This window comes from Uloborus diversus, chromosome 9 (assembly GCF_026930045.1).
Source record: "Uloborus diversus isolate 005 chromosome 9, Udiv.v.3.1, whole genome shotgun sequence".
NCBI lineage: Eukaryota > Metazoa > Arthropoda > Arachnida > Araneae > Uloboridae > Uloborus > Uloborus diversus.
In genome coordinates this window covers 3,929,738-3,954,567 of record NC_072739.1, presented here as the reverse complement: position 1 = coordinate 3,954,567, position 24,830 = coordinate 3,929,738, and the positions used below count along the sequence as shown (strand labels likewise).

The 24,830-nt window shown below is 35.7% G+C and overlaps 2 protein-coding genes across 2 annotated transcripts in view; both read left to right on the top strand.

The window, feature by feature from the left end:
* Nucleotides 1-2,087, top strand: part of LOC129229706 (kelch repeat and BTB domain-containing protein 12-like) — a 34,221-nt gene extending 32,134 nt beyond the window's left edge. The window contains exon 7 of the mRNA XM_054864071.1: nucleotides 2,049-2,087. Within this exon, the coding sequence (XP_054720046.1) occupies nucleotides 2,049-2,087 (39 nt within the window). The remainder of the gene's footprint in view (nucleotides 1-2,048) is intronic.
* An 11,020-nt stretch (nucleotides 2,088-13,107) lies between these two features.
* Nucleotides 13,108-24,830, top strand: part of LOC129229239 (sulfate transporter-like) — a 107,782-nt gene continuing 96,059 nt past the window's right edge. The window contains exon 1 of the mRNA XM_054863504.1: nucleotides 13,108-13,338. Within this exon, the coding sequence (XP_054719479.1) occupies nucleotides 13,229-13,338 (110 nt within the window). The 5' untranslated portion in view covers nucleotides 13,108-13,228. The remainder of the gene's footprint in view (nucleotides 13,339-24,830) is intronic.

Genomic DNA, 24,830 nt, shown 5'->3' with positions numbered 1-24,830 from the left:
GCAATGTCGAATTAAACTCAGAAGAACATAAACTCTTGCATTTCTTTCTTTGTTAATTGAAAAAGTTTTAAACATTACAATACAGTTATCAGTGCAATACCTGTATATTAAAAAAAAAAAATTTAAATCTTTTTTTTTTTTTTTTTTTTTTTTTTGCATTGTGGGTTATCATGCAAGGTACGTGTTATCATTCAATTGTTTTAGTGAAAAGGTCTTGAATACTATTTCATACAATGGCTGAATTCCTGAAATACGCAGTTCAGTGGCAGAAACTTCAGGCTCATATTGCTCAGTGTAATGATTTTATGTGATGCAGCAATATCTATGTAAATAATTTTTCTTCTTCCTCTCTTCATCTTCTTAATACTCTTCAATCATTGTAATCAAATTGTGAGGTGTTTCTGATTCAACATTTCATTCCCCGGAATTTCCTTGTACCGGTTGTAAACATGATCAATATATAGAAAGGATTTAATTGATCGGAATCAAAAATGGCGTTCATAATACTGGGGCGTTCCTATTATAGGGTGTTCAGAGTACAGAGGTCAGCTTATGTGGAGTCTATGCAGTTTCGCCGGGAACATCAAAATGGGTTCGAAATGGCAGGATGTTCATATTAGGGAGTGTTCAGATAGTGTTCACTGTAATTGGTGACAACGCCGTAGGTTAAAGACAGTCCCTGAAAGTCTCCACTGGGAGGAGGGCATAGCTCGTTGAAACTTTTTGAGGACTAATGGCATATTACCAGAGTCTCCTTCAGGTTAAGAACACAGTCGCTGAAAATCTCCATCAGGATAAGAGCATAGTTCATGTAATTCATGAAACTCTCCATTAATGTTTGAGGCACTGCCCTTGAGCAAAGGTTTTGAAATAAATCAAGCAAAAAGCTATACTGCCGTAGGCAGGTAAACGGCAGTATCTGCGGAAATGAGTTTTCGAGATATTTGCAGAACTGTGTGTTGGACTAACAATAGGGAAACGTGGAAATCAGACTTTTTTTTTTCGCATCTTTTTTTCAGCGGAAGCCAAATAAGCAAGATGTTACAATTAAGCTAATGTACAATAGATGACAAGAATGTGAATTATTGCGAATCTTGATTTTCGCAAGTTGCAGTGTAGGAAGAGGACAAAGCTACATTCACAACATCTTTATTTTTGCATAGAACATACCAGCAAGAACTTCTCTTAACTAACCCCTTGTTTATTTGTGCCACGATTTTTATGTAGGGAATATCATTAAAAGATTACAGATAATTATACCTCGATCATGTGATCTCACGTGATCTATATAGGAGGAGCAGATTGCAATAACGAAATATTATTGGGCTTTTTGCACCGCAGACAGAGGCTGGCTTTAGTCTGGAGGGAAAAATAGTGTCTGCTAGGTACTTTAAGGGGCTTCTCATCTGAGCCTAGAGCATAACCATATATGGTATGAGAAGCATTTAAGTGTGTAATAAATAATGTCTGTGACTCATACGCGCTGACATATAAGTGAACAGAACTTAATATGGAAAAGGCCTAGCAAAGGATTTTTCATATTACATATATATGTATGTGTGTGTGTGTGTGTTGTGTATATATATCTAATTTGAATTCTGACACTTTGAATTCGAATTATGTTTTCTCAATCACGAGTTGCAACAGGACCCTACTCATTGGAGGCCATTGTTTCTAGAAACGGCTCATGTTCTCCCAAGCCTGCCCCTCCTCCTGGGTATGTGTGTAAGGACTTGTTTGTGTGTAGACGTGTGTGCATGTAGGAGTGTGTGTATGCAGGACACCGCCTAGGAGGAGGGGATTCTGATGGACAGTGCTTCTAGTGGAGGCTAGGACCAGAGGAGCAGCTCCGTCCTCTGGTGGACGGCGGTGCTGCAGAGGCCCCTGGTCCATTCTGGAAAAAGGAACCGGACATCAAGGACGCTCAAATGAAAGTAATAAGCAATCGTGATTGCTCATAAATGAAAATTTTGCAGTTACTGTCCTTTACCTCCCACGGCAGTATATATAGGTACCTTTCGATTATTTACGAATTTTCTCTCTTTTAGGCTCAACCAAGTGGCCTCAAGGGAAGAATAAAAGTCTAATGTCACTTAGCAGAAAATGTAGTGCCAAAAATGGATACCGTTTAATTTAAAAATAATTTTTTTAGATCATACGGTCAATTTTTATTTTCTTCATTTTTTTCTACTAAATTGAGGCCAGATAATTTAGTATCTCTAGTTGAATCATTTTCTCTGGTCGTTTGCTCGAGTCCTAAATAATTCATAGGATACAGGATCAAGTAGCCATATTTCGTCAACCTAAATTTATCTGGTCTGACACTAGCTGTCGGTACAGGTGATATTTTGTTTGCAGTAAAGAACACTATTTAATTATTGAAATTTCATGCGTCTTGTCCTCTGAGTTGCTGTTTGTGAGCACTTATTCTAAGTTTTGAAAACGTGTGTTATCGTAATACTCTTTCTAAATGTTATTTTTGATTTCTTAGAAAGTTTTTATTTTGTCGACAGTTTTTATTTAGTTGAAAGGATTTATTTTATTCGACATATTTGATTAGGATAAGCTATAAACTAAGTAACCTTTGCGTTTTGCCATGTTAGAAAAAAGACGATGATGCAGAGTATCCTATGAGCCAAAAACGAGTTTGTAAAGACAAATATCGAGAAATATCGGTACGTTTCCCCCAATGGGCTTCGTGGAAGCACACAACTGATCCACGGTGAAGAACAATAATAATAATAATAATAATAATAATAATAATAATAATAATAAATTCATTTTTGACGTTGTTTGGAGTGTTGAAAAATCAATCTTACAATTTGTTAATTCAATACTTTGTACTAAAAGTGAACAATGTGAGTTTTTATACAATGGGGTTGTTTCCTTCAGCGAGAAAAAACTTTCATTTTTCCAATGCTTAATTTATAATTAATTTTTTAAATGTCCGATTTTGAAACTAAGGCGTGGTCTTTATGACGTCACAAATAGCGTAATTTGGCGCACCGCGTTTATATGTAATGATAATCAAGAAGCGAATTAAATATTGCGCTCTGTAAATGGCAACAGCGAATTGCATTTCATCATTTGTGATGTCATCGGCAGAAGCGTAAACAATAAAAGCGCACCGATTAATGTAGTTTTTTAAAATTATTAAACTTAGTCAAATTATTTAAGAAACCAGCTGATGTGTGCATCACATGGCTTCCTTTTACGTCAATTTAATGAGAGTAGTGTCTTAGATTAAGCAAAGAAACACTTTAAATATTTTTATCCCAAGTTTGTTGCGAACCGAAGGATCGCAACAAACGTTTACAGATTAATTTTCACAATATTGGACATTTTAATGTGATTCAATTGTCAACTTTCTAAATATTGCCAATAGTGGCCAAAATGAAACCAGATTTGAAAAAAAAAAAAAAAAAAAAATGGTCGGCAAGTTGGCGACAAAACTTGGCGACCAAAAGGCTGGCGATATATCGCCAAGTGTTTGCAAAATTATAATACACTGGAGTTTTCATTGAAATTAACAATGATTTCCCCCCAAAAAGGGGTAAAAGACCCCCTTTGGAACATTCGAATGCTACCAAAAAGGGAGGTGCACAGCTAGACCCCACTAGGAGTCTAGGTACCAAATAACAACTTTCTAAGACAAACCGTTCTTGAGTTATGCGACATACACAGGCACATACATACATTCATACGGATATACACATACATACTCGGAATATACTGATATATTCCGAGTTTAATCATAGATGCATAAAAAATGGCAAGTAAACAAGTACGAAATAACTCGTAATTGGCGTCTTAGAAAATAACGCAATCTGCGAGTTATTTCGTAGTTGCCAGCATGGACGGATACAAAGCGTTGGGGGCGATCGTCCCTCATTTGAGGGACCCTGCATCGGTAATTTTTTTTCCAAATTGAGGTTCTAAAACGCAAGCGTAAGCCCTCTTTGACGATATAAGGGAAAGGAATGGAGTTCGAATCTCCCTTCCGGGGGAAACTTTTTGTAATTGAAGTTTCAAAAAGGCAATTTCGGACGATCTTTGATAGTGTTAAAGGATTAGTTTGAATGCCTTCTCCTGGGCATTTCGCAAAATTTAAATTTTAATGACGCGATTGTAGACATCTCAGGTAGTGTTAAGGAAAAAAGTGGATCCAATGTCTTTCCTGTGGAAATTTTTTAAAACTGAAGTTCCAAAAGTGCGCAATATTAGACGACCTTCGATCATGTTAGGTGGAGGGGATTGCAGACCATTACTCCAGGAATTACTACAAAATTGAATCTCTAAAACGCAGTTTCAGAATAACTCTTTCAACGGAAAAGGAAAGGAATAGGTTCGGGGACCTCCTTGGATAACCTAGCATAACTCCTTGGATAACCTCTATATTTTAGTTGTGTTAGATGAAAATGATGTGATAGCCCCCCTCCTCTCAAGCATGTGTAAATCAGATGCGTAGTAGAGGCAAGTTAAAGAATCAACCGCCCCCTCCTTGAACAGTTTCTGGATCCATCCTTGGTTGCCAGTCGACTTGTTAAACTAGCTTTTGAAAAGTGGACAAATACTACACTTAAACTCTATTATAAAGAACCCTGGTTTATCGAGAACCTGATTTCGCGAGGAAATTGGAAAGATCTGGTTGAACGAATGTTAAGTCAATGGGAGCATAACTCGCTTTTAATGAGCAAACACCGCTTAAAACGAGCAATATGTTTGTGATTTATAAAATTTCTGCTAACTTTCAGTTCAGCTTATCTTTTCTTCGTAAAATGCCTATAATTTTCCGAAATTAATCGAAAGTTAGTCGCGAGTAAGTAAGTTTCTTTGTTTTCTCTTTATGTTTCTAAAGTAGAGGAGCATTTGAAAATTACATACATGTTGACGCAATGTGACCCAGCTTCCGAGATGTATGTACTTTCGAGCATACTGTTGCTCAAATTAAGGCCGATGCAAAAATAATGAAAGCAACAACGGTAACGACGGCAAATGTGTAGAATTTGAGACTGACCTATCCTACACTTCAATTTTTTTAAGCCTGGGGTGCAAATGACGATGTTTTTCGGGCCATGTGTATTTGTCAAAAAATAGTAACACGAGACATTCAAAATAAATTTAAAAACTTAATCGCCACTGCGCAGAAATTTAAAAAAAAAAAAAAAAATTTGAATTTTGACATTTTGAATTCAAATTATGTTTCTCGCAATCACGAGTGTGTGTATGTAGGCGTGTGTGTTTGTGTGTGGGGGTATGTGCTTGTGTGTATGGGTTATGTGTATGTGTTTGTAGGCATGTGTGTTTGTGTCTGTGGGGGGTATGTGTATGTGTGTGTAGGCATATGTGTTTGTGTCTGTGTGCAGGCATAAATGTGTGGGTAGTTGTGTGTATGTGTGTGTGTATATTTTTGTGTGTGTATGTGTGGGTGTCTGTATGTATGCGTGTGTGTATGTGTGTATGTGTTTGTGTATGTGTGTGTAGGTGTATGTGTGTGTAGGTGTATGTGGGGGTATGTGTTTGTGTGTAAGGGTTATGTGTATGTGTGTGTAGGCATGTGTGTTTGTGTCTGTGGGGGGGGGTATGTGTATGTGTGTGTAGGCATATGTGTTTGTGTCTGTGTGCAGGCATGAATGTGTGGGTAGTTGTGTGTATGTGTGTGTGTATATCTTTGTGTGTGTATGTGTTTGTGTATGTGTGTGTAGGTGTATGTGTGTAGGTGTGTGTAGGTGTATGTGTAGGTGTGTGTAGGTGTATGTGTGTGTAGGTGTATGTGTGTGTAGTTGTGTATGTATGCGCGTGTGTGTAGGACATGGATGCAACCTGGAGACGGCTTTCGCTATAGGAGCAGCATCGTGAGGAGCCGGTCGACGGTGACGGTGCGGAGGGTGGCGGTGGGAAAAATCAAAGGAACGTCAAAAATAGTCAAGTGAGAACAATAAGCAATCGTGATTGCTCAAAAAAAAAAGCGCAAGTATGTTTGAAGCAGGGCTGCCCCCACCCACCCTAAGAGCAAGGGCGCACCCCCCTCAATATCGCAAAGACGACTCCCCCCCCCCCCCCCAAATTGGAAAATACCTCTCAAAACAACCTCTCTTAAAAACTTCAATGGTGCAGTCTGCACCATGCCTCCCCCCCCCCTAGGTGGCACCCCTGTATGAAGCTTTGAGATTTTTTTTCACGCACCCGTGTATTACGAGCACTCTTCGGATATAGCTAGCAAATATTGAGGTTCCTCTGAACTCGCTATAAGTAAGTTCTACTGTCACTACAAGATTTTTTTTTTTTCATGAAAACGAGAACACTTGCACCAGAAAAAGAAGATTATAGGTTCGAAATTATTAGAAAGTTTGTCACGTCCTTTTGTACAAATTAAACAAAACAAAACAGAACCTATATAATCACGTCCTTTTTTTTCCCTTACGTAACCGATGTAATACCTTTTTTTCTTTTTTTTTTTTTTCTTCCCAATAGAGGTCAAATTCGTTCCTAAACGAATTGCGATACGCAATCGGCTTTTAATTTCGTCCAAGGCCGGATCATGTGATCACTTTGAAGAGAAAGCGGGTCAAAGAAGAGAAGCGTTGACGTTGAAGAGTTCAATTTTTATTTTTTTCTTATTTTTTATGTCAAGTACGTATTTTACAACCTTGACCACGAAATAAAGCAAAGCTATTTCTCCCCAACCTCGGGGCTCACTAATCCCGTTTCCCTCAAGGGAAAGTAGAAGTGTCTGACATTCTTTGTAGTCATTGATGGGAAAAGCAGGGTTGCTCATCCCCCCCCCTCCCAAGTTCCTTGGCGTAAATCCCCCTAAAAATAAAGAAAAATTCTCAAACTTTCCCCCTTTTTTTATTTACATTATTTTTTAGCTCTTTTTTATTTTATTTACCATTTTCAATCTTTTTTTATTTTATTTACTTTTTTAAAAGTATTATTTGTTTATTTATTTTTAATTATTATTATTATTTTATTAGAAAAGTTCTGTGCTACGCCAATGACATACACACACACTTACAAACAAATTAAAAAAATTAATGAAGTAAAATATAAACAGAATAAAATAAAATGAATAAAAAAAATAGTTTAAATTAAAAAAAAATCAATCAATAAATTTAAATAAATAAATTTAAACATTTTACAAAATCCCCCCCCCCTTTTTCCATTTTGATGTCGCCAACTTGCGCCATATCCCCCCCCCCCTATGGTCACCCCTGGGCAAAAGCATCACTGAAGACGATATTCTTATATTTTAACACCTATTTTGTTGTCACCCTTGAATTTACATTTAATGTGTGTTTTGAAAACGGTTATAGAGTCTAAGGATAGTTTAATTTAGTTTTTTTCTTTGGAGGTCTCACAGTTAGGGGTGCAGTGGGATGGAACATGGAAATCGCGGGTACGATGTTCCGGCATTTTGCAAAGCGAAACGGCCGCCTTTCCGGGATTTTATGTCAACTGAAACTACTATTTATTCCATTTGAAAGTTTTAATTTCTCTCCAAAATAAACTGATTCTGCTCAAATCTGAATTCTTCCTAAAATGGATGTTTTGAAAAATCTTAACGTATAATAAATTACCATGCGCGGATACATGAGGGTGATCGCCCCTACCTTGAGAGGCTCTAGATAACTTTTCGACACTGAAGTTCCAAAAGTACAATTTTAGACTATCTTTGATGAGTTTAGGAAGGCTCTAAACCAGATATATATCGGAATTGAGGTCCAAAAAACTCAACTGCAAGCCATATTTGATGACGTTGGGAGAAGGAATGGAGTTGGAAACTCTCCTCGAAATTTTTTGAAAAGGAAGTTCTAAAAACGATTTTCTTTTCTTTCGTGATTTTAAGGAGAGGATCGGTTTAAGGGGCTTCCGTTGGTCATTTTGTAAAATTGAAATCTTGGAAACGTAATTGTAAGCCATCTTTGGCAACGCTAGAGGAAGGAATGAAGTTTAAGCGATTTCTTCCGGCAATTTATCGAAAACAAAGGTCCTGAAACGCAATATTAAACGATCTTTGATGATGTTATGAAGAGAGAGTTCAAGGAACTTTTTTTTTGGAACATTTCTCTTATTGTCAAATTTATTTTTCTAATTGTATTGCTCTTTTTTTTTTTTTACCACCTATAGTTTTTGTCATACATTTTTGCTCCTTTCGATTCTTTAAAAAGAGAATAAATCATTTGTTGATTCGTTGAAACAAAACATAAAAGGATAAACTAAAGGTTCCAGCAGAACCATGTTTCTGGGAGGTGCTTTCAAGTTAAATTTAGTTTATGTGTATGGCCAAATTTTTTTTAAAGTTTTTTATTAAATAAAAACAAAATTTGAGTAATATTAAGATTGCAATATTCACATTTTATAACACTAAAAGAAGTTGTGGTCTGTTACACCAAAAGATGATGCCAATTTGCGAGCACCGTCTTTTGGATTGCACCATCATATCTAAAAACGATGGTGCTTTCATTTTACCACATTTTTGTGCGCCATATATAAGTTCTAGTGCATAAATGTGTATGTTATAACACAACAGAGCAAACATGTGCTCCATCGATTGTTACCAACCAGACGATAATGAACAAATTTTCGTAGTAATAGAAAGAGCACCGCAAAACATGTTTCTGGTCACATAAGTTATTTGCCCTCGTGTCTTCGTTATCGAAATATAAGGCTTCAAGTCTGCCGAAATTTTAAGTGAAGTCGCCAAATTTAGCGAATTTCAGTGAGTAATAAACGACATCTTTCGCACGACTTTTAGACGGATACGGACGGTGAAATTGCGTGATCAGTTTCTCGCAAAGTGTTTTTAATTTGTCGCTTTTCTTGAAATTTCGTCGCAATTTAAGACCAAACATTTAGAAAACGGGTAGACGAGGTAAAATAGTTTTCGTGGGAAAAATATGTCTCAAAATGCTATTTCGATGCCTACCTATTTCGAATTGTTTCGTTACTACATGTGAATCTTAATAAGTATAAGGCGATTCATCTTGAAGGTTAAATTTATGATTCTCAAAAGAGAGGCTACCTTTGAAATTGTGAGGGAAATTGCCATTTTCATTAAATTCCTTCTTTTTGCAACATTGAATAATTTTAAAGGGAAAAAATAATGGAGTGACGCTACATTATAGGTAGGATATATTCAACTTCCCACAATCCCGAATTTTCGTAAGACACAATCCCTCCTCCATTTCACTTGATTCAAGATAACCGACCATCTGTTATCTGACATCCAAAAGTCTACGTCGCTGCAAAGTAACAAACAAAATTAGGAAAGAGACCGTTATTTCCAGAACTGCTTTCACTTATTGTATTAGATAAGTAGTATATGATCCTGTACTTCATCGACATGAACAAATATTTTGCCACTTTCAGTAACGACGAATGTTTGATATCGATACACTTCTTTTGCCTACATGATTGTGGACAGGTGTCGACATTCTTATGTAGGTCGATGGGATGGACAAACACACGTTCAACGTCTTACCATTCCGACATAGTCAAGGTGTTACGTGACGAGTGCAACATGGCATTTATTGAATATCGTTCGAATGAACTTGGTCATGTACAAGCCAACATGCTCTGATAATTTGTAGGTTTTATGTTTAATCAAATTGAATATGGCAGCACGTGCTGTAATACTAGGGGAGAAAAGTTTGTAATTCATCGCACGTTGCAGAAGCGCTCTGATGCGAGGCAGGGCCGCAGAGAGCCAAGGTGGACTCCTTGTCAGTTATGTCGCCAGGCAATTCCCCCCCCCCTCCGCCCATAAAAAGGAAAAGAAAAGAAAAGGGGGAAAAGAAGAAAAAAAAAGGAGGAAATGAAAAAAAAAAGGAAAAAAGGGGAGGGGTAGAAAAAAATCAAAAGAAGGCAGCTAACTTTATTTGAAGTTCCACAACAGAAAATACCAAAAGAGTAAATTTTACTTAATCTTGACGTTTTCTCTTATTCGAAGTCACCCCCCCCCCTTCTTTTTTTCTTTCTTCCTTTCTTTTCTTTCTTTCTTTTTCTTTCTTTCTTTCTTTTTTTTTCTACCCGTCCTTTCTTTCTTTCTTTCTTTTTTTTCTTCCCTTCTTTTTTTTCGTTCTTTCTTTTCTTTTTTTTTTCTTTTCGTCAGTGTCGCCGGGCCCCCTCTCAACGCCCGGGGCCCTAGTTTCCGACTAGGCTGACATGGCCTCTCGTCAGGCCTGATTGGAGGTCACGGGAGGTGATCTCTCAAAAGTTTCCTTATTCGGCAAATTCTGTCTGACGATTCAGCAAAATTTGGAGTTCTATTCGGCAAAATTATCATAATTTGACGAAATTTGTAGCGCAATTCGTCAAAATGTGACATACCATTCGGCAAATTGAGAATTTCCACCCTACCAAAGAGTTTTGTTTGGGGAGCTCCTGCGTACCTGAGCAAAACAAAAATCTGCACTCACACGAAATAATTCTTCATTTACAGGGGTAATCTGTAGATTTTACTTTCACTAATATTTTGTGGTCTCCTACTGTGTTCGGGAGTGTTTATTCGTTTGAAATATAGCAATTTAAAAATGCATATTGCTTCGAATTTTGAAAGTTTAGTGTATTTGTGCATTTAAAATTTTACTATCTGTAAAATAATCTAAGCAATTTGAAGAATAAGTTGATCCTGCGCTAAATAAGTATTAAAAACATACATAAACTCTTGAAAAGGAACATTTTTACGGCTTTTATCTGTGTTAAGCTTTAAAATTCTTCAAAACAGTTTTGAGGTATAGCTGACCAAAGTTAGTATAAATTGTTGATTTTCATTTAAACGAGCTGATGTGTGCATCACATGACTTCCTTTTACTCCAATTTAATGTCATTTTCCCATTATTGGCAATTTTAATGTGATTCCATAGTTTACTCTCCAAATATATATACTCCATAGTTATTATCTCCTAGCAGTGACCAAATTGAAGTCAGATTTAAAAATAAAAAAAATTGCCAAATTTGTCGCCAATTTGGCGACAAAACTTGGCGACCAAAATACTATCGATATATCGTCTAGTGTCCGCCAAATTATAACACCACTTGAGTATACATCAAAATTAACAATGATTTCCACCAAAAGGGGGTAAAAGACATCTTTAGAAACACCCGAATGCAACCAAAAGGGGAGGTGCACAACCAGACCCCACTAGGAGTCTACGTACCAAATTTCAACTTTCTAGGACATACCGTTCTTGAGTTATGCGACATACATATGCACATACATACGTACATACGGACGTCACGAGAAAAGTCGTTGTGATTAACTCGAGGAATATCAAAATGGGTACTTCTGGTTTTTATATGTTCTTAGGCACTTATCCGCGTGTGGTCGAGTCGAAAAAAAAAACTCAACATTAAATCGGGGGTGAGCAAAATGGAAATTAAGGCCGAATTTTGAGTGAAAATTTTTTCGCGAATACAATACTTCCTTTTTTTGTAAAAGGAAGTAAAAATGATTTTCAGTTGAATGAACATTTTTAGATCTTTGTTATTTTCAATATTGACCTCAATTTTTACAGGAAATTATTACAAATCGCAATCTCAGAAAGTGTCATATAAATATTTGAATGTATTTTTAGCGGTCGACAGTCCCTCCCCCCTTCCCACAATGAAAATGTATTATTTCTCATTTAAAATTTAAACTAGTGTCTATATTTTAACTTGAAATTCTGTAATAAATCTGCTGTTTCCCAATTTATATATTTTACGTTGAAGTAAGAGTGAAACAATTTTTACAGATTAACCAAGTTTTACAAATTGATCGCGAAGTTCACGACTTCAAACTGACCGGGATACCTTAAGAACAAAATTTTTCAATCCGATTTCACAGAGATAACTTCCTCAAAGTCTCGTTATAACGCTTTCGTTTTATCATTTTCATTATTGCCTCCAATTTAGATCCTTCTTGCTAAAAAATGTAAGCTTAGTGTCTAAAAGGAAAAACTTACACGCTATCTACTTCAGAAAACTATTCATTTTTTGCATTTCAATGAATTTTTTTGGTGCACTGACGTGTATCAATACCTTGCAATTGTCAGAGACTTTTGAAAAACTTTAACGGTAAAACCTGAGAGACTTTTCAAAAGGGACAATGGGTGCGAAACTGGAAAAAAAAAATAAATTTGAATTTTGACATCTTGAATTCAAATTATGTTTTTCGCAATCACGAGTGTGTGTGTGTGTGTAGGCATGTGTGTTTATGTGTGGGGGTACGTGTGTTTGTGTCTGTGTGCTGGCATAAGTGTGTGGGTAGTTGTGTATGAATGTGTGTGTGGGGGGGGGATTTGTATGTGTGTGTAGGCATATGTGTTTGTGTGTGTATGTTTTTGTGTGTGTGTATGTGTAGGTGTCTGTATATATGCGTGTGTGTATGTGGTGGTGTGTGTGTATGTGTATTTGTGTTTAGGTGCATGAGTGTACGTGTGCGCGTGTGTGTGTAGTTGTGTATGTGTGTGTAGATTTATGTGTGTGTATGTGTATGTGTGTTTAGTTGTATGTGTGTATGTGCGTGCGTGTGTGTGTAGTTGTGTATGTATGCGCGTGTGTGTAGGACATGGATGCAACCCGGAGACGGCTTTCGCTATAGGAGCAGCATCGTGAGGAGCCGGTCGACGGTGATGGTGCGGAGGGTGGCGGTGGGAAAATAAAATGATAGGAATGCCAAAAACAGTCAAGTGAAAGCAATAAGCAATCGTGATTGCTCAAAAAAAATCTCCTGAAATCCCCCCTCCTGCTCCCCTGGTGCTTTTTTCTCCCCACAGTTCATTGAACTCAGTTATAGCGAGATCTATTGGTTTTCTTGTAAAAATATGAAATCTATGAAACTAACATCACAATTCTAACACCTGTAACAAAAAAAAATGTTTATCTGAACAACTTTTCGAACATTCTATTTTTTATTTGCAAAGAAAATGACATCACACCTCATCTTCTCCAAAATAAAATCACCTTCATCTTTCGAACAACAATACCCCCCCCCCCCTTACGCAATTGATAATAACTCACTTCAACTTCATGTTTTCATTTCTGCTGGCGATAACTCGCCAACATACCAAAGCACTGAACTCCACGCGCCAGAACCAATTGACTCTCCGTGCTGTTCGGATGTTTAGCGCGTCTGCGTCAAAGTTGAGCTCGCTGGACCGAGTGTACTATCTGATACGCGCGTGCAACAAGTGGGTGTATATATCGGAATTACTGAAACAATTGAATTCCTTTTGTAAACAGTATGGGTGACAAGCAACACGTTCTTTCCGATGGAAAGCGATACGGAACTTTTGAAGATGAGAAGACACAAAAACGGTTGGAATGCGAGTCGGATTTATATCGGGGTCTCGGGTAAGTTTTTGATTTAATTAATTTGTTTTTGTTTTTAATTTTTTCATGGATTGATTTATTTGTTCACATAAATAGCCGCAAGAGGGGGGAGGGTATTGTTTTGCTCAAATTAATCTAAGATGTTCTTGGTCGGTGAAAAATGAAAATAATATATTTTGGGAGAAAACACTACTAAAAAAGATTTTTATTCAGAGCTTTCGAAGTTGAGGGAAAAAAACCTTTTTTTTGCGAATCGATTTATATCGGGGTCTCGGGTAAGTTTTCTTTGATTATTTTTGTTTCTTATTTTTGCACAGATTGATTTGTTTACGTTGCGAATAGCTGGAAGAGGGGGGGTAGTGCAGGGGTGCGCACCACCCTCAATATCGCAGAGTCCTTCCCAAAATCAAGAGCCCCCAAAATAAGAAAAATAGCCCCTCAAAACAACCCCCTACAAATTTCAATGGTTCAATCTGCACGATGACCCCTCCTCCTCCCAGGTGGGTACGCCTGGGTGTTGCGTCGCTCCAAATTAATCTATGTTCTTGGACGGGAGGGGAAAAAATTAACTTTCCTTTTGTGGAGAAAACTGCTAAAATAGGTTTATAATTTGTTTTAAAATAGCAAATAACTGGAGGGGAGGGGAGATTGTGTAGCTCCAAATTTATTAATCTAAGGTGTTTTGGGGTGGGAGCAAAATTTTTTCTTTCAAAAATAAATTTAACTAATTTTTGAAAGCTTAAAAACAACGTAAATATGGGGAACTTATTTTTATGAAATGAAAAACATGATACTATTTGCGTCATCACTTTTCATTGTTAAGTGATTGATAAACAAGAATATATCAATTTTAAACTCTTGCAGAAAGCTAAAACCAGTTATTAATTACATCATTTATTTCACTACTTGACAATTGATAGAAGACCTTTCATTTTAAATTTACTGAATTCAACTAATTTCAAAACTCTTCCCTTATTTTGCAGAAGCTTTTGTACACTGACTTTTAAATTATTGAAGCTTTTGTACAATAAGGAAAATCGCAAAAACGTTCAAACATTGCAAAACATTTACAAGCATAATATTGTTTGTAAATGTTAAATAATACCGACGGGTAAAAACCTGTGCCTCTTCATTAGATCATGGTAGGTTAGACTATTCAAACTAGAAATTTAATGTTAAAATTTAGACATTTTATGTTCCGAAATAAAGTTGATTCTAAAATGCAACAATACTATCCTGAAATATTTGTTGAGACGGAATTCGTTGAATTAAAGACGATTCTTTATGATTACAAAAGCAGGCTCTTAATGAAGAAACAAGACAAACGCCTGTTAAAACCAACAGCCAATTTCACTTCCATTTTTAGTGAAAATGTTTAATATTGCGATAAAAGAAGCGAAATGTAAAACCTTTTTTTAGAAACAAAGATGATAAAACGAGTTACTTAGGCAGACTTGTGAAAATTTATAAACATCTCAAATTAGTACTTATATCAGTTGCAATAGTAACACAATGATTGTGATGCATTTTAGAATGCCGTTTTCAATGCTTTATTAGATTCAGCATTCAAAAAAGATTTTTTTTTTTAAATTTTTAAAAAAGAATATAATAATGTACGATTTTTACTTCCTTTTATAAAAAAGGAAGAATTGTATCGCAAAAAGAATTTTACTTAAAAATCGGCCTTATTTTTCATTTTGCTCACCCCCAAATGAATGGTTTTTTTTTCGACCCGACCACACGTGCGTACATACCTAAGAACGTATAAACACTCAAAACATCCATTTTGACGATTCGAGAATTAATTACAACGAGTTTTCTCGTGACGTCTGTGTGTACTCGTGTGTGTATGTGCGTATATATCTTGCATAACTCAAAAACGGTATGTCGTAGAAGGTTGAAATTTGGTACGTAAACTCCTTGTGGAGTCTAGCTTTTGGTTGCATTCGGATGTTTCAAAAGGGATCTTTTACACTTTTTAGGGGGGGGGGGGGAATCATTGTTAATTTCGATGCAAACTCAAGCGGTGTTATAATTTGGCGGACACTTAGGGATATATCGCCAAGCTTTTGTTCGCTAAATTTTGTCACCAACTTGGCGACAAATTTTGCGACTTTTTTTTAATCTGACATTTATTCGGCCAATCTTGGTGATACTTAGAGAGTTAACCATTGAATTACATTAAAATTGCCAATAATGGGGAAATGAATCTGTAAAACGTTTTTTTTTTTTTTTTTTTTGCTTCGGTTCTAGAAGAAGAAAGAACTAAAGGTGAAGACATGTAGTGTTTTCTTGCTTACTCCAAAGCACTGTTATCATTAAATTGGCGTAAAAGGAAATCATGTGATACACACTTCGGCTCGTTTATAACTGTCATCACAGATTGAATGCAAAACATTTATATATGTTAAAGTTTTCTACTTATTTGCCTTTACTTTGAAGTTGAAACATTACAATTTAATTTTCAAAACACATTTCAATTGTACTCATTTTTTTTTTTTTTTTTTTAACTAAATTGAGCTGGAGTATTTCTTGTTAACGAATAGTATTGTTACAAATTCTGTAAATAGTAATTATTGTAGTAACGTAACCTGTAAATAGTTTCCCGTAATGAATATACAACCCCTTTTCATTCGGCTAAAGTGTACAACCCCCCTATTTCTTTTTTGTTCATTGATAAAATTTGGAAATGGTCTACTATTTTCCAGAAGCGTTTGGAATATTTGAGAGATTTCTTTCGAATCAGTGAATGAAATAAGAAAAAAAGAATAGCGGGATTGTATACTTCGGCCGAATGTAAAGGGGCTGTATATTCATTACGGGAAACTATTTACAGGTTACGTTACTACAATAATTACTATTTACAGAATTTGTAACAGTATTTAAAAAATTTACTGTAAAAGCACTTACTTTTGCAAGCTTGTCGTAATCGCAAAAATTTAAGCCTCGCGAAAAATATTTTTGTTTCGCCTCAGATAATAATAATAAAAAGACCGAAATTTCTCACTTATTCAAAATTTAATGATTTGTTGCACATTTAAGTACATAAATACAAAATTTTATTGAATATGGAAATGTTTCTTGAATACTATATAATCATTTCTTAATTATTAAACAGTAATACAATTGATTGAATTCAATTCTACAACATTTATATTAGCTTCTTAGTAGCTATTCACAATTATTTAAGAAACTAGAAAGTCGCCCGTCAAAGTTTGACGGGTTTAAAATGTTTCTACATTTGAACGACTGTTTGGTTGCCTGTTTGGTGATAGTTTGATAATTGAAATTGTAACCTGAACTCCAGTGGATTAACACTAAACTCCAGTAGGTAGCGTTCATTATTGACCATTATTTTTCCATTCCCCTGAAAGGACTGTCTTACCAGTAAAACCAGTGGTTGGAAAAACTAAATTTTTTTTGTAGCGAACTACAACTACATTAGTAGAAATGTAGTTAACTACAACTACTTTTTTCAAAATGTAGCTACTACAAACGACTCTTGAAATGTAGTTGCTACTTCGCTACTTTTTTCAAAATGTAGCTACTACAAACTACTTTTGAAATGTAGTTGCTACTTCGCTACTTTTTAAAAAAATAAATAAAAAGCACACACATACGCACTGCATGAAATACACCGCCAACTTTGTCAATTCCAGCCGAGGACTGCAGTTTCGTGCTTACCAGCACTCATCAGCCCGGCATTGGAAAGTGACTGAGCTGGAGGTGGAAAACCTCTTAAGGAAGCCAAGAGTGCCAAACAAACTGGTAGCTAATACAGAATTAGCACTGACCAGACGAGTGACCGAAGCAATGATTCGGTTCAACTCGAAAATTTGTATTTCTGCCTTAGTCCTGGCTATAGGGCGGTAACTTACTGAATATACCTGCTTTGCCTTCAATCTCCGATCTGATGAGTTGCCATTTAGTGCAGAGCGCAATATTTATAAACTTCTGAATTATCATAATGTGGAAACGCAGTAGACTGCAAGCGTAAGCATTCAGCGTGCCAGTGGAAAACGCGCCAAAGTATATCACTTGTGACGTCATAAAGACCACGCCTTGTTTGAAAAATCAGAATGAAAGTATTTTCTTGGTCCATGTAATTTTTTTTTTTTTTTTTGCTTATTCTATCAACTTTAGTGACCAAAAGTAGTACTTTTGATCCCCAATGGGAAATGCCTCAGGCTGTAATTGGTTTGTTCAAAAATAAAAACGACTTGTTTCCGGGTTTAGTGTATTTTTATTTCACCCTAAACTGTCAAACTATGTGTGTATGTATGTTTTTCTTTTGGCAATTCTAAATTAATTTTCTGTTTCATTCAATTCTCGCGCAAATTTAGTGACACTTTTTTTGAATGAAAGTACTGTCAACTCCCACTACAACGCGATCCGACTTACGCGAAATGGCTGTAACGCGATTTTTTCACCAGTGAAGAATTTCAGACCTAACGCGAATTCCTCACCCGCAACGCGAAGTTTTTCGATGGGGAATCGTTGTGTGTAAGTATTGGTTTTGTAATTGGCTACTATATACAGTAAAATCTCTCTAATGCGAACAGTAACGGGACACATTTTTTTGTCCGCAATAGAGAGGTGTCCGCAGGACAGGCGTTTAATAATGTTATTTGCATTGGAACTGGGGAATTAAAAATTGTCCGCATAAGAAGGGTGTCCGCCTTTGTGGGGTGTCCGTTAGGAGGGGTTTTACTATATATATATACATATATATATATATTTTTTTTTTCGTGAATAGACCTTCATCTCTTTCGCATCACGGCGGAAGTTCCCACAACGAACTAGTCTGAACATCGCTTATACAAATAACTACTCCTTATTTTCCATTTATTTTTTCATTCTAAATGAGGAAGTTATCAAATATAATGAAACCTAAGAGCGCTGTTTCATCGAAAGTTTGTGAAGATAGAAAGAAAAAGAGAAATTTTTTGAAAATTAAAGGAAAGCTAAAGCTTATCGATGCTAAAGCTCCTTGAAAAGCTGAATCTCAACTAAAAAATGTGTCGAAGGTAGCACGACAATTAAGTATGAGTGAATCTTCCATATTCCTTCAATACAATTAAAAGTCAAGAAAAGTAAACCCGTAAAAGTTTACCGAGTAATATCTCCGTAATATGCAAAAATCTATGAAAATGGAAGCTGCTCTTGTATTGTAAATGAAAGAAACCAGGAAGAGGGGTGTTGCCATAGATGGAAACGTTATAAAAGAATTAGTAAAGCAGTTATTTAAAAATATATTAGAACTAGCAAAAATACCCGGCGTTGCCTGGGTCAGTAATAATTATGAGAAACAATCGTTACTTGCCCTTGTTTTCTGTTTTAAGCGAAAGAATTTAAAACAAACCTTTTTGACGTGATTAAAAATCGAGCTTCTTCCTTACTCATTAAACTAAAATAGCAATAAGTATAAAGAACAAAAGAGTATTCAATTAGAAACGAAAGCACGACATTTAAGCATATACAAATTTGAAGAATTTCCAAAATATGAAATTAAACTTTACATGTTTAAAAAGATTTATCTGTTAGTACTTTTTTTTTAAATCTAAAACCTTTTTTTTTTCCTTTTTTTTAAAAATCTGTATGGCTATTGATGTACGAACTGTTTTAAAAAATGTAGCAGCCCGTGTTCCCCTTACACTTGCTTTAGTTATTTTGGGAAATTTCAATTTTTGTGGGCACTTGATGCGGTTTAAAATCTTACCAAATTTGCGAGAATCATTTTGGGACACTTTCGATAATACTCCCCCTCCTTACTAATTTTTATTATAGAAATATTGTTGCCAGATGCTGAGATACTTTTGGTCAAAATAAAATGGCGCTAAACGGTTTCATCCGAAATGTTTCCAAAATAAGTAGTAAAATTTGGCGATTGTTTGAAATCGTGCGAAAAGAAAAATTAATGCAAGTTTTTGTGCGGTTTATGGATTTGCCTAATTTAGTTGTTGAATTATTTTAAACAGATTTTTTTTTTTTTAAGTATCTTTGATTGGCGATATTTTGTTTATATGGTGAAAGCTGAGAAACATTATTGCGTAGTCTTTGGGCTCAAAAACAGCGACAGTGGAAATAACTGCCAAATGCATCAGCTACTGAAATCTTTCTGAAAAAATTCTGGCGATATTTCTGCTGGTTGGTTGGATATAGTGAGCAAGTGCCCAATCAGATATCCAATAAATAATAATAATAAACCATTAATTACTTAAGTTCCGTTTAAAAGTAAAATGATCTGAAAAATCCGTTTATTTTTAGCCAATCTTGTGGAAAAACGTTACTTTAAGATTTGACTTGAGAAAAGCCTCAAAAAGTCAGACGAAACGCAAAAATATTCAACAATACAACAATTCTTGGGAGTTGAGATGACACACTAAATAATGACTTGGGTTGATGAAAGCCTTCGAACAGGGAACAAAAAAGCTCATAACTCGTTTTTTATACAACTTAGAAACTTCGAACAGATGCCATCTTCAGCAGAAAAATTGGCGCTTTAGATGGACATATAATGTTAATATGTGCACGTTTGTTTCCACCCCCATATTGGGGCATTTATGCGAAAATTGGGACTAAAATTGGAATAAAAAGGGAACTATCAATCGGATTTTTTTCGAACTGGTCTATAAACCTTCCCAGCACTAAACTGAACAAACGGTGAAAGTTTCAGCCAAATCTGCAGGGTAGTTGCTGAGATCTTAGGGAACAAATTTACCAAACTCCATTTTTATATGTATAGAAGATAACGATTTGATCACGCAGCATATATCATTATCATCTTCACTTTTTTGAGTTGCAAATATCATTACTGGATCTACTGTACAGTACCACTATAGTGCATTTACATTACTTACTTATACTCTACGTACCGTATACTCGTTTATTTTATGTCTTTCTTTCCCATTGATCATTGATGTGCATCGTAGCAGTATTTAATGTTAAAATAAAACGGTTCTTTCTTTTAAAAATATAAGGAAACATTCAGTACTTTATCTAAGAAACAGTAATGTATAGTTTAGCTGAGGGGGTGTTTACAAGTGTCTAAAATAATTGGGTAAGTTTATAAGAGTTTTTACACATACCCTTTTCTACAACGCGAAATTTCGACTTACGCGAGAGGTCTTGGAACGCATCCCTCGCGAAAGTCAGAAATCGACTGTAAATCGAAATTCAGGTTACTGATAAAATTCGTAGATGTATTGATAAGTCATTAGCTTTGAGATATTTTTTAGGCATTAAAATTAAGGAGCTCTTAGGCAATGCGATTGCTGACGAAAATGAATTTTATAGTTGTATAAATTTAAAAACGCAGAATCGAAGTAAATCTTTAGAAATTTAAAAAAGTAAAGCAATTTCAAAAAGTTACAACATTTTGATTTTAGAAAACTTAAATTCTTCCGATCATTTTTGTGGTTAAAAACGAAGTCAACATTTACAAAGTCATAAATAACGTTTGGATGCAGAATTATGAAAAATAACTAGCAAAAATACCCGGCGTTGCCTGGGTCAGTAATAATTATTAGAAAAAATCGTTACTTGCTTTTGTTTTCTGTTTTAAGTGAAAGAATTTAAAACACGTCTTTTTGACATGATTAAAAATCGAGTTTCTTCCTTACCCATAAAACTAAAATAGCAATAAGTATAAAGAACAAAGTAGTATTGATTTAGAAACGAAAGCACTATATTTAAGCATATACAAATTTAAAAACCATGAAATTAAGCTTCTCATATTTAAAAAGATTAATCTGTTGATACTTTTTTTTTAACATGGAGTCTAAAACCTTCTCTGTATGGCTAATGAAGTACGAAGTGATTAAAAAAAAGTAGCTGCGCTCGTAATCCCCTTATACTTGCTTTAGTTATTTCGGGAAATTTCAATCATTGTGGCTCTTGGTGCGATTTTACCGAATTTGCGAAAGTCGTTTCGGGGTACCTTCGATGATGCTCCCCCATTCTTTCCTTACTTTGTAAAACGATATGATATTAATTTTCGTTACAGAGATATCGTCGCCAGATGCTGAGATATTTTTGGTCACCATAAAATGGCGCTACAGTTTCATCCGAAATGTTACCAAAATAAGTAACACAATTTGGTGATTGTTTGAAATTGTGCAAAAAGGAAAATTAATGGAAGTTTTTGTGCTGTTTATGGATTTGCCTAATTTAGTTGCTGGATTATTTAATACAGTAAAAAAAGTCTTTTGAAAATTTTTTGATTGGCGATATTTTGTTTACATGGTGAAAGCTGAGAAACATTATGACGTAGTCTTCGGCTTCAAAAACAGCAACGTTGAAAAAACTGCCAAATGCATCAGCTACGGAAATCTTTCTGCAAATATTTTGGCGATCTGCTGGTTGTTTGGATAATGAGTAAGTGTTCAATCAGCATAAATAATAATAAAAACTTCAGAGCTTTCGATGGACATTTAATGTAAATATGTGCAAGTATTTTTTCATCCCAATATTAGAGAATTTATACAAAAATTGTGTTTTATTGCCCCCCTAAGGGGGTTTTGCCCCCCATAACGGGACGAAAACTACCCTATGTGTTATTCTGATGCATAAGCTATATTATTGTAAAGTTTCATCAAAATCCGTTCAGTAGTTTTTGCGTGAAAGAGTAACAAACATCCATACATCCATCCATACATCCATACAGACAAACTTTCGCATATATAATATTAGTAAGATATTAACACATCTAAAGGTTTATCACCTGAGAAATCCATTACAAATATGAAATCTGAAAGCTATGTGAGAAAGCCATTGACGCAGTGGGGTAGCTACACTTTCTGCCACCCGGGGCGGTTCCTCAATTTGCCGCCCTTTTTGATGGGAAATAGTTGACACATTAAGGAGTCGAAAGTATTTAATAAGATTTTAATACGCAAGAAAATAAACTTATTCTTTTTCCCTTCCCATTTTTCTTGCAGAAGAAAACAAAAAGAAGAGTTCAGAGCCCCACCGAAACATTCCAAACGTTTCGTCAAAATTCGGAATTTTAAGCAATTTTTAGTGACGCTAATAGAAAAGATGCTTGGAGCTCCCTCCAGATTTTTTTTTTCTTTTTGCTTTCAAAATTGAAATTGGTTTTATGTATTCTTTGGTGACGTTAGGCGTTCGGGACTTCTCAAGAAAAATTTCCTAAATTGAAGTGTTAAAATAGCGATTTCAGGCTATCTTTGGAAACGTTAAAATATTGGGGAAGGTTCGGCGGTGCTGTCGGGAAAGCTTTTCAACAAAACTGAAAAACACGTAAATGTGGGCTGTATCTAGTGGTGCAAGGGTTCCCCCTAACTCCAACAAAGACTGGATTTTCCTCCCGAAATATTTTCAACTTGAAATCACTTTTAGTCTATCTTTGATAACGTTAAGGAGAATGGGAACGTTCAGGAGCTCTTTGGAAATTGTTTGATGCCTAAGTTTCGAAAACGATAATGTAGGTTATCCTTGACGGCATTAATTTCCAAATATTTCCAAAAATGTTGGGAAGTCAGATGGTTTTTCCGACTCCCCTTGAAATTTTTTTTAAAACTAAAAACGTGACTTCAACTGTTGTTCGACTCGTAGTGTACCGTTTCCACCTCTTGTGTAAAGACGACAAGAGATTGCATGGTCTTTTCGAGACGTTTAATCAGCATATCACTATGTACAGCTATATTACAAATTACAGATTTATTTAATGTTACAAAGATATTTTGAACTGCGAGAGCCGCACTCCGCGACTACTCTGCCCTTTGCATCACAAGAGTCTCCCCCCAATTTGACCTCTTTACTTTCTCTTATATACGGGGATTCGTTTGGCGGGGAATGCACCCCTGTTTACAATAGTCAGACGATGTTGACAAAATGCGTTAAGATCTTTTCCTCCTGCTGTTTGTGGTTTTCAACCGCGTTGACAAGATGGCTGAAAAATGTTCCCTATAGTGTCACAGACATCATATCACACCAAACAGAGAAAGTTTATGTGCACAACAAATGTCCAGCTTCGGATAGAATTCAGCTATTCTGAAGATCTAATTTCGAACATTTCTCAGAAAAGGGGAGCAAAAACCGTATTTACGTGTGGTCTTATACTTATCCAGCTCCCATACTGGTGACAGATATAAAACACCCGCGTTACATGTTTTTCTCACGATGAGTGTGGTCTGGAAAAGAATTTCTAGACCGACCCCATACATTGAATCACAACAGCAAACAAGTGGAGGAATCGCATCGGTATAGCTGGGGGGTTTCCCACTCGTATTTTTTTTTTTTTTTTTTGAAACTGTTGCTCATTTTAACTCTTCACCATTGAGAAAAAATAACTTTGCGGTTTTGCCTCAGAAATTTCTAAAAACGAAATTTGGAGCCAACTGTGATGACGTCAGGTGATTTCGTGCACATCTGGGGTCACTACCTTAGAATTTTTCTAAAGTTTAAATTTCAAAAACCTTACGTTAAGCTATTTTTGGGGACTTTGCATGAGATGGGGATTTTAAAGTTCGAAGTTTATGTCCCAACTACACAATTTAGACTATCTTTAATCATTATATAGGAAGGGTGAGACCTTGACCGCCCTCAGGAATTTTTGTGGTAATCTATATATATAAAAATGAATGTTTGTCTGTATGTCATCCATGAACTCAAAAACTACCCGGCAGATTTGGCTGAAACTTTCACCGTTTGCTATTTTTAGTACTGGAAATGTTTATAGACCAGTTCGAAAAAAAATCCGATCGATAGTTCCTTTTTTATTCCAATTTAAGTCACAATCCATTGGATAAATACGAATAAAATTATCGGCTCCAGAAATTAATTCGCGTGAAAGATCTCATTGATAAGAAGTTAGCTGTTGCGATTTTTCTTGAGTTTGAACAAATAAATTCTTTCTTTATTGTTTTATGGCTTTTCATGCAACGGGGGATTTAAAACTTTTTCTATTTGATATTTTTAGCGATTGATTGATCTTGCAAACTGCGTGAGTACAAAATTTGAGTATAGTCACAGCTTCACTTGATACCTGGACCGATTATTATGAAAATTGCTATATATATGTATTTTGCCACGGAGAAGGTGCATAATATGCTCATTGAAGCCACTCGCCACCAGGTGGCACTGCAGAGTCGCAACTTCTGCCCCGTTCAACCGATTGTCATGAAAATCAGTATAATGATGTATTTTTTGTTGGCGTAGCAACGCGCGTCGGGTACAGCTAGTGAAGTTATGAAAACTCAATAATCAATATTAGGCTAAAAGATGAGACGTAAAGAGATGGTGTGGGCGTTATCTCTTGGAAATGTTTCGAGACTCAAGGCCTAAAACTGCACTTTTTTGGCTGTTTTGTGACATTAATGGGTAGGAAGATTCGGTTGCTCTTTCCGAAAAATGTGACATTTATTGAGGGTTTAACAACGCAATTTTAAGTTCTCTTCAGTGGAACAAAATTATCCGGCCTCAAAATGCATTTTGAAGCTATCTTTGGCACACTTTAGACAACGAAGGGGGGGGTAGAGCCCCCCCAAAAC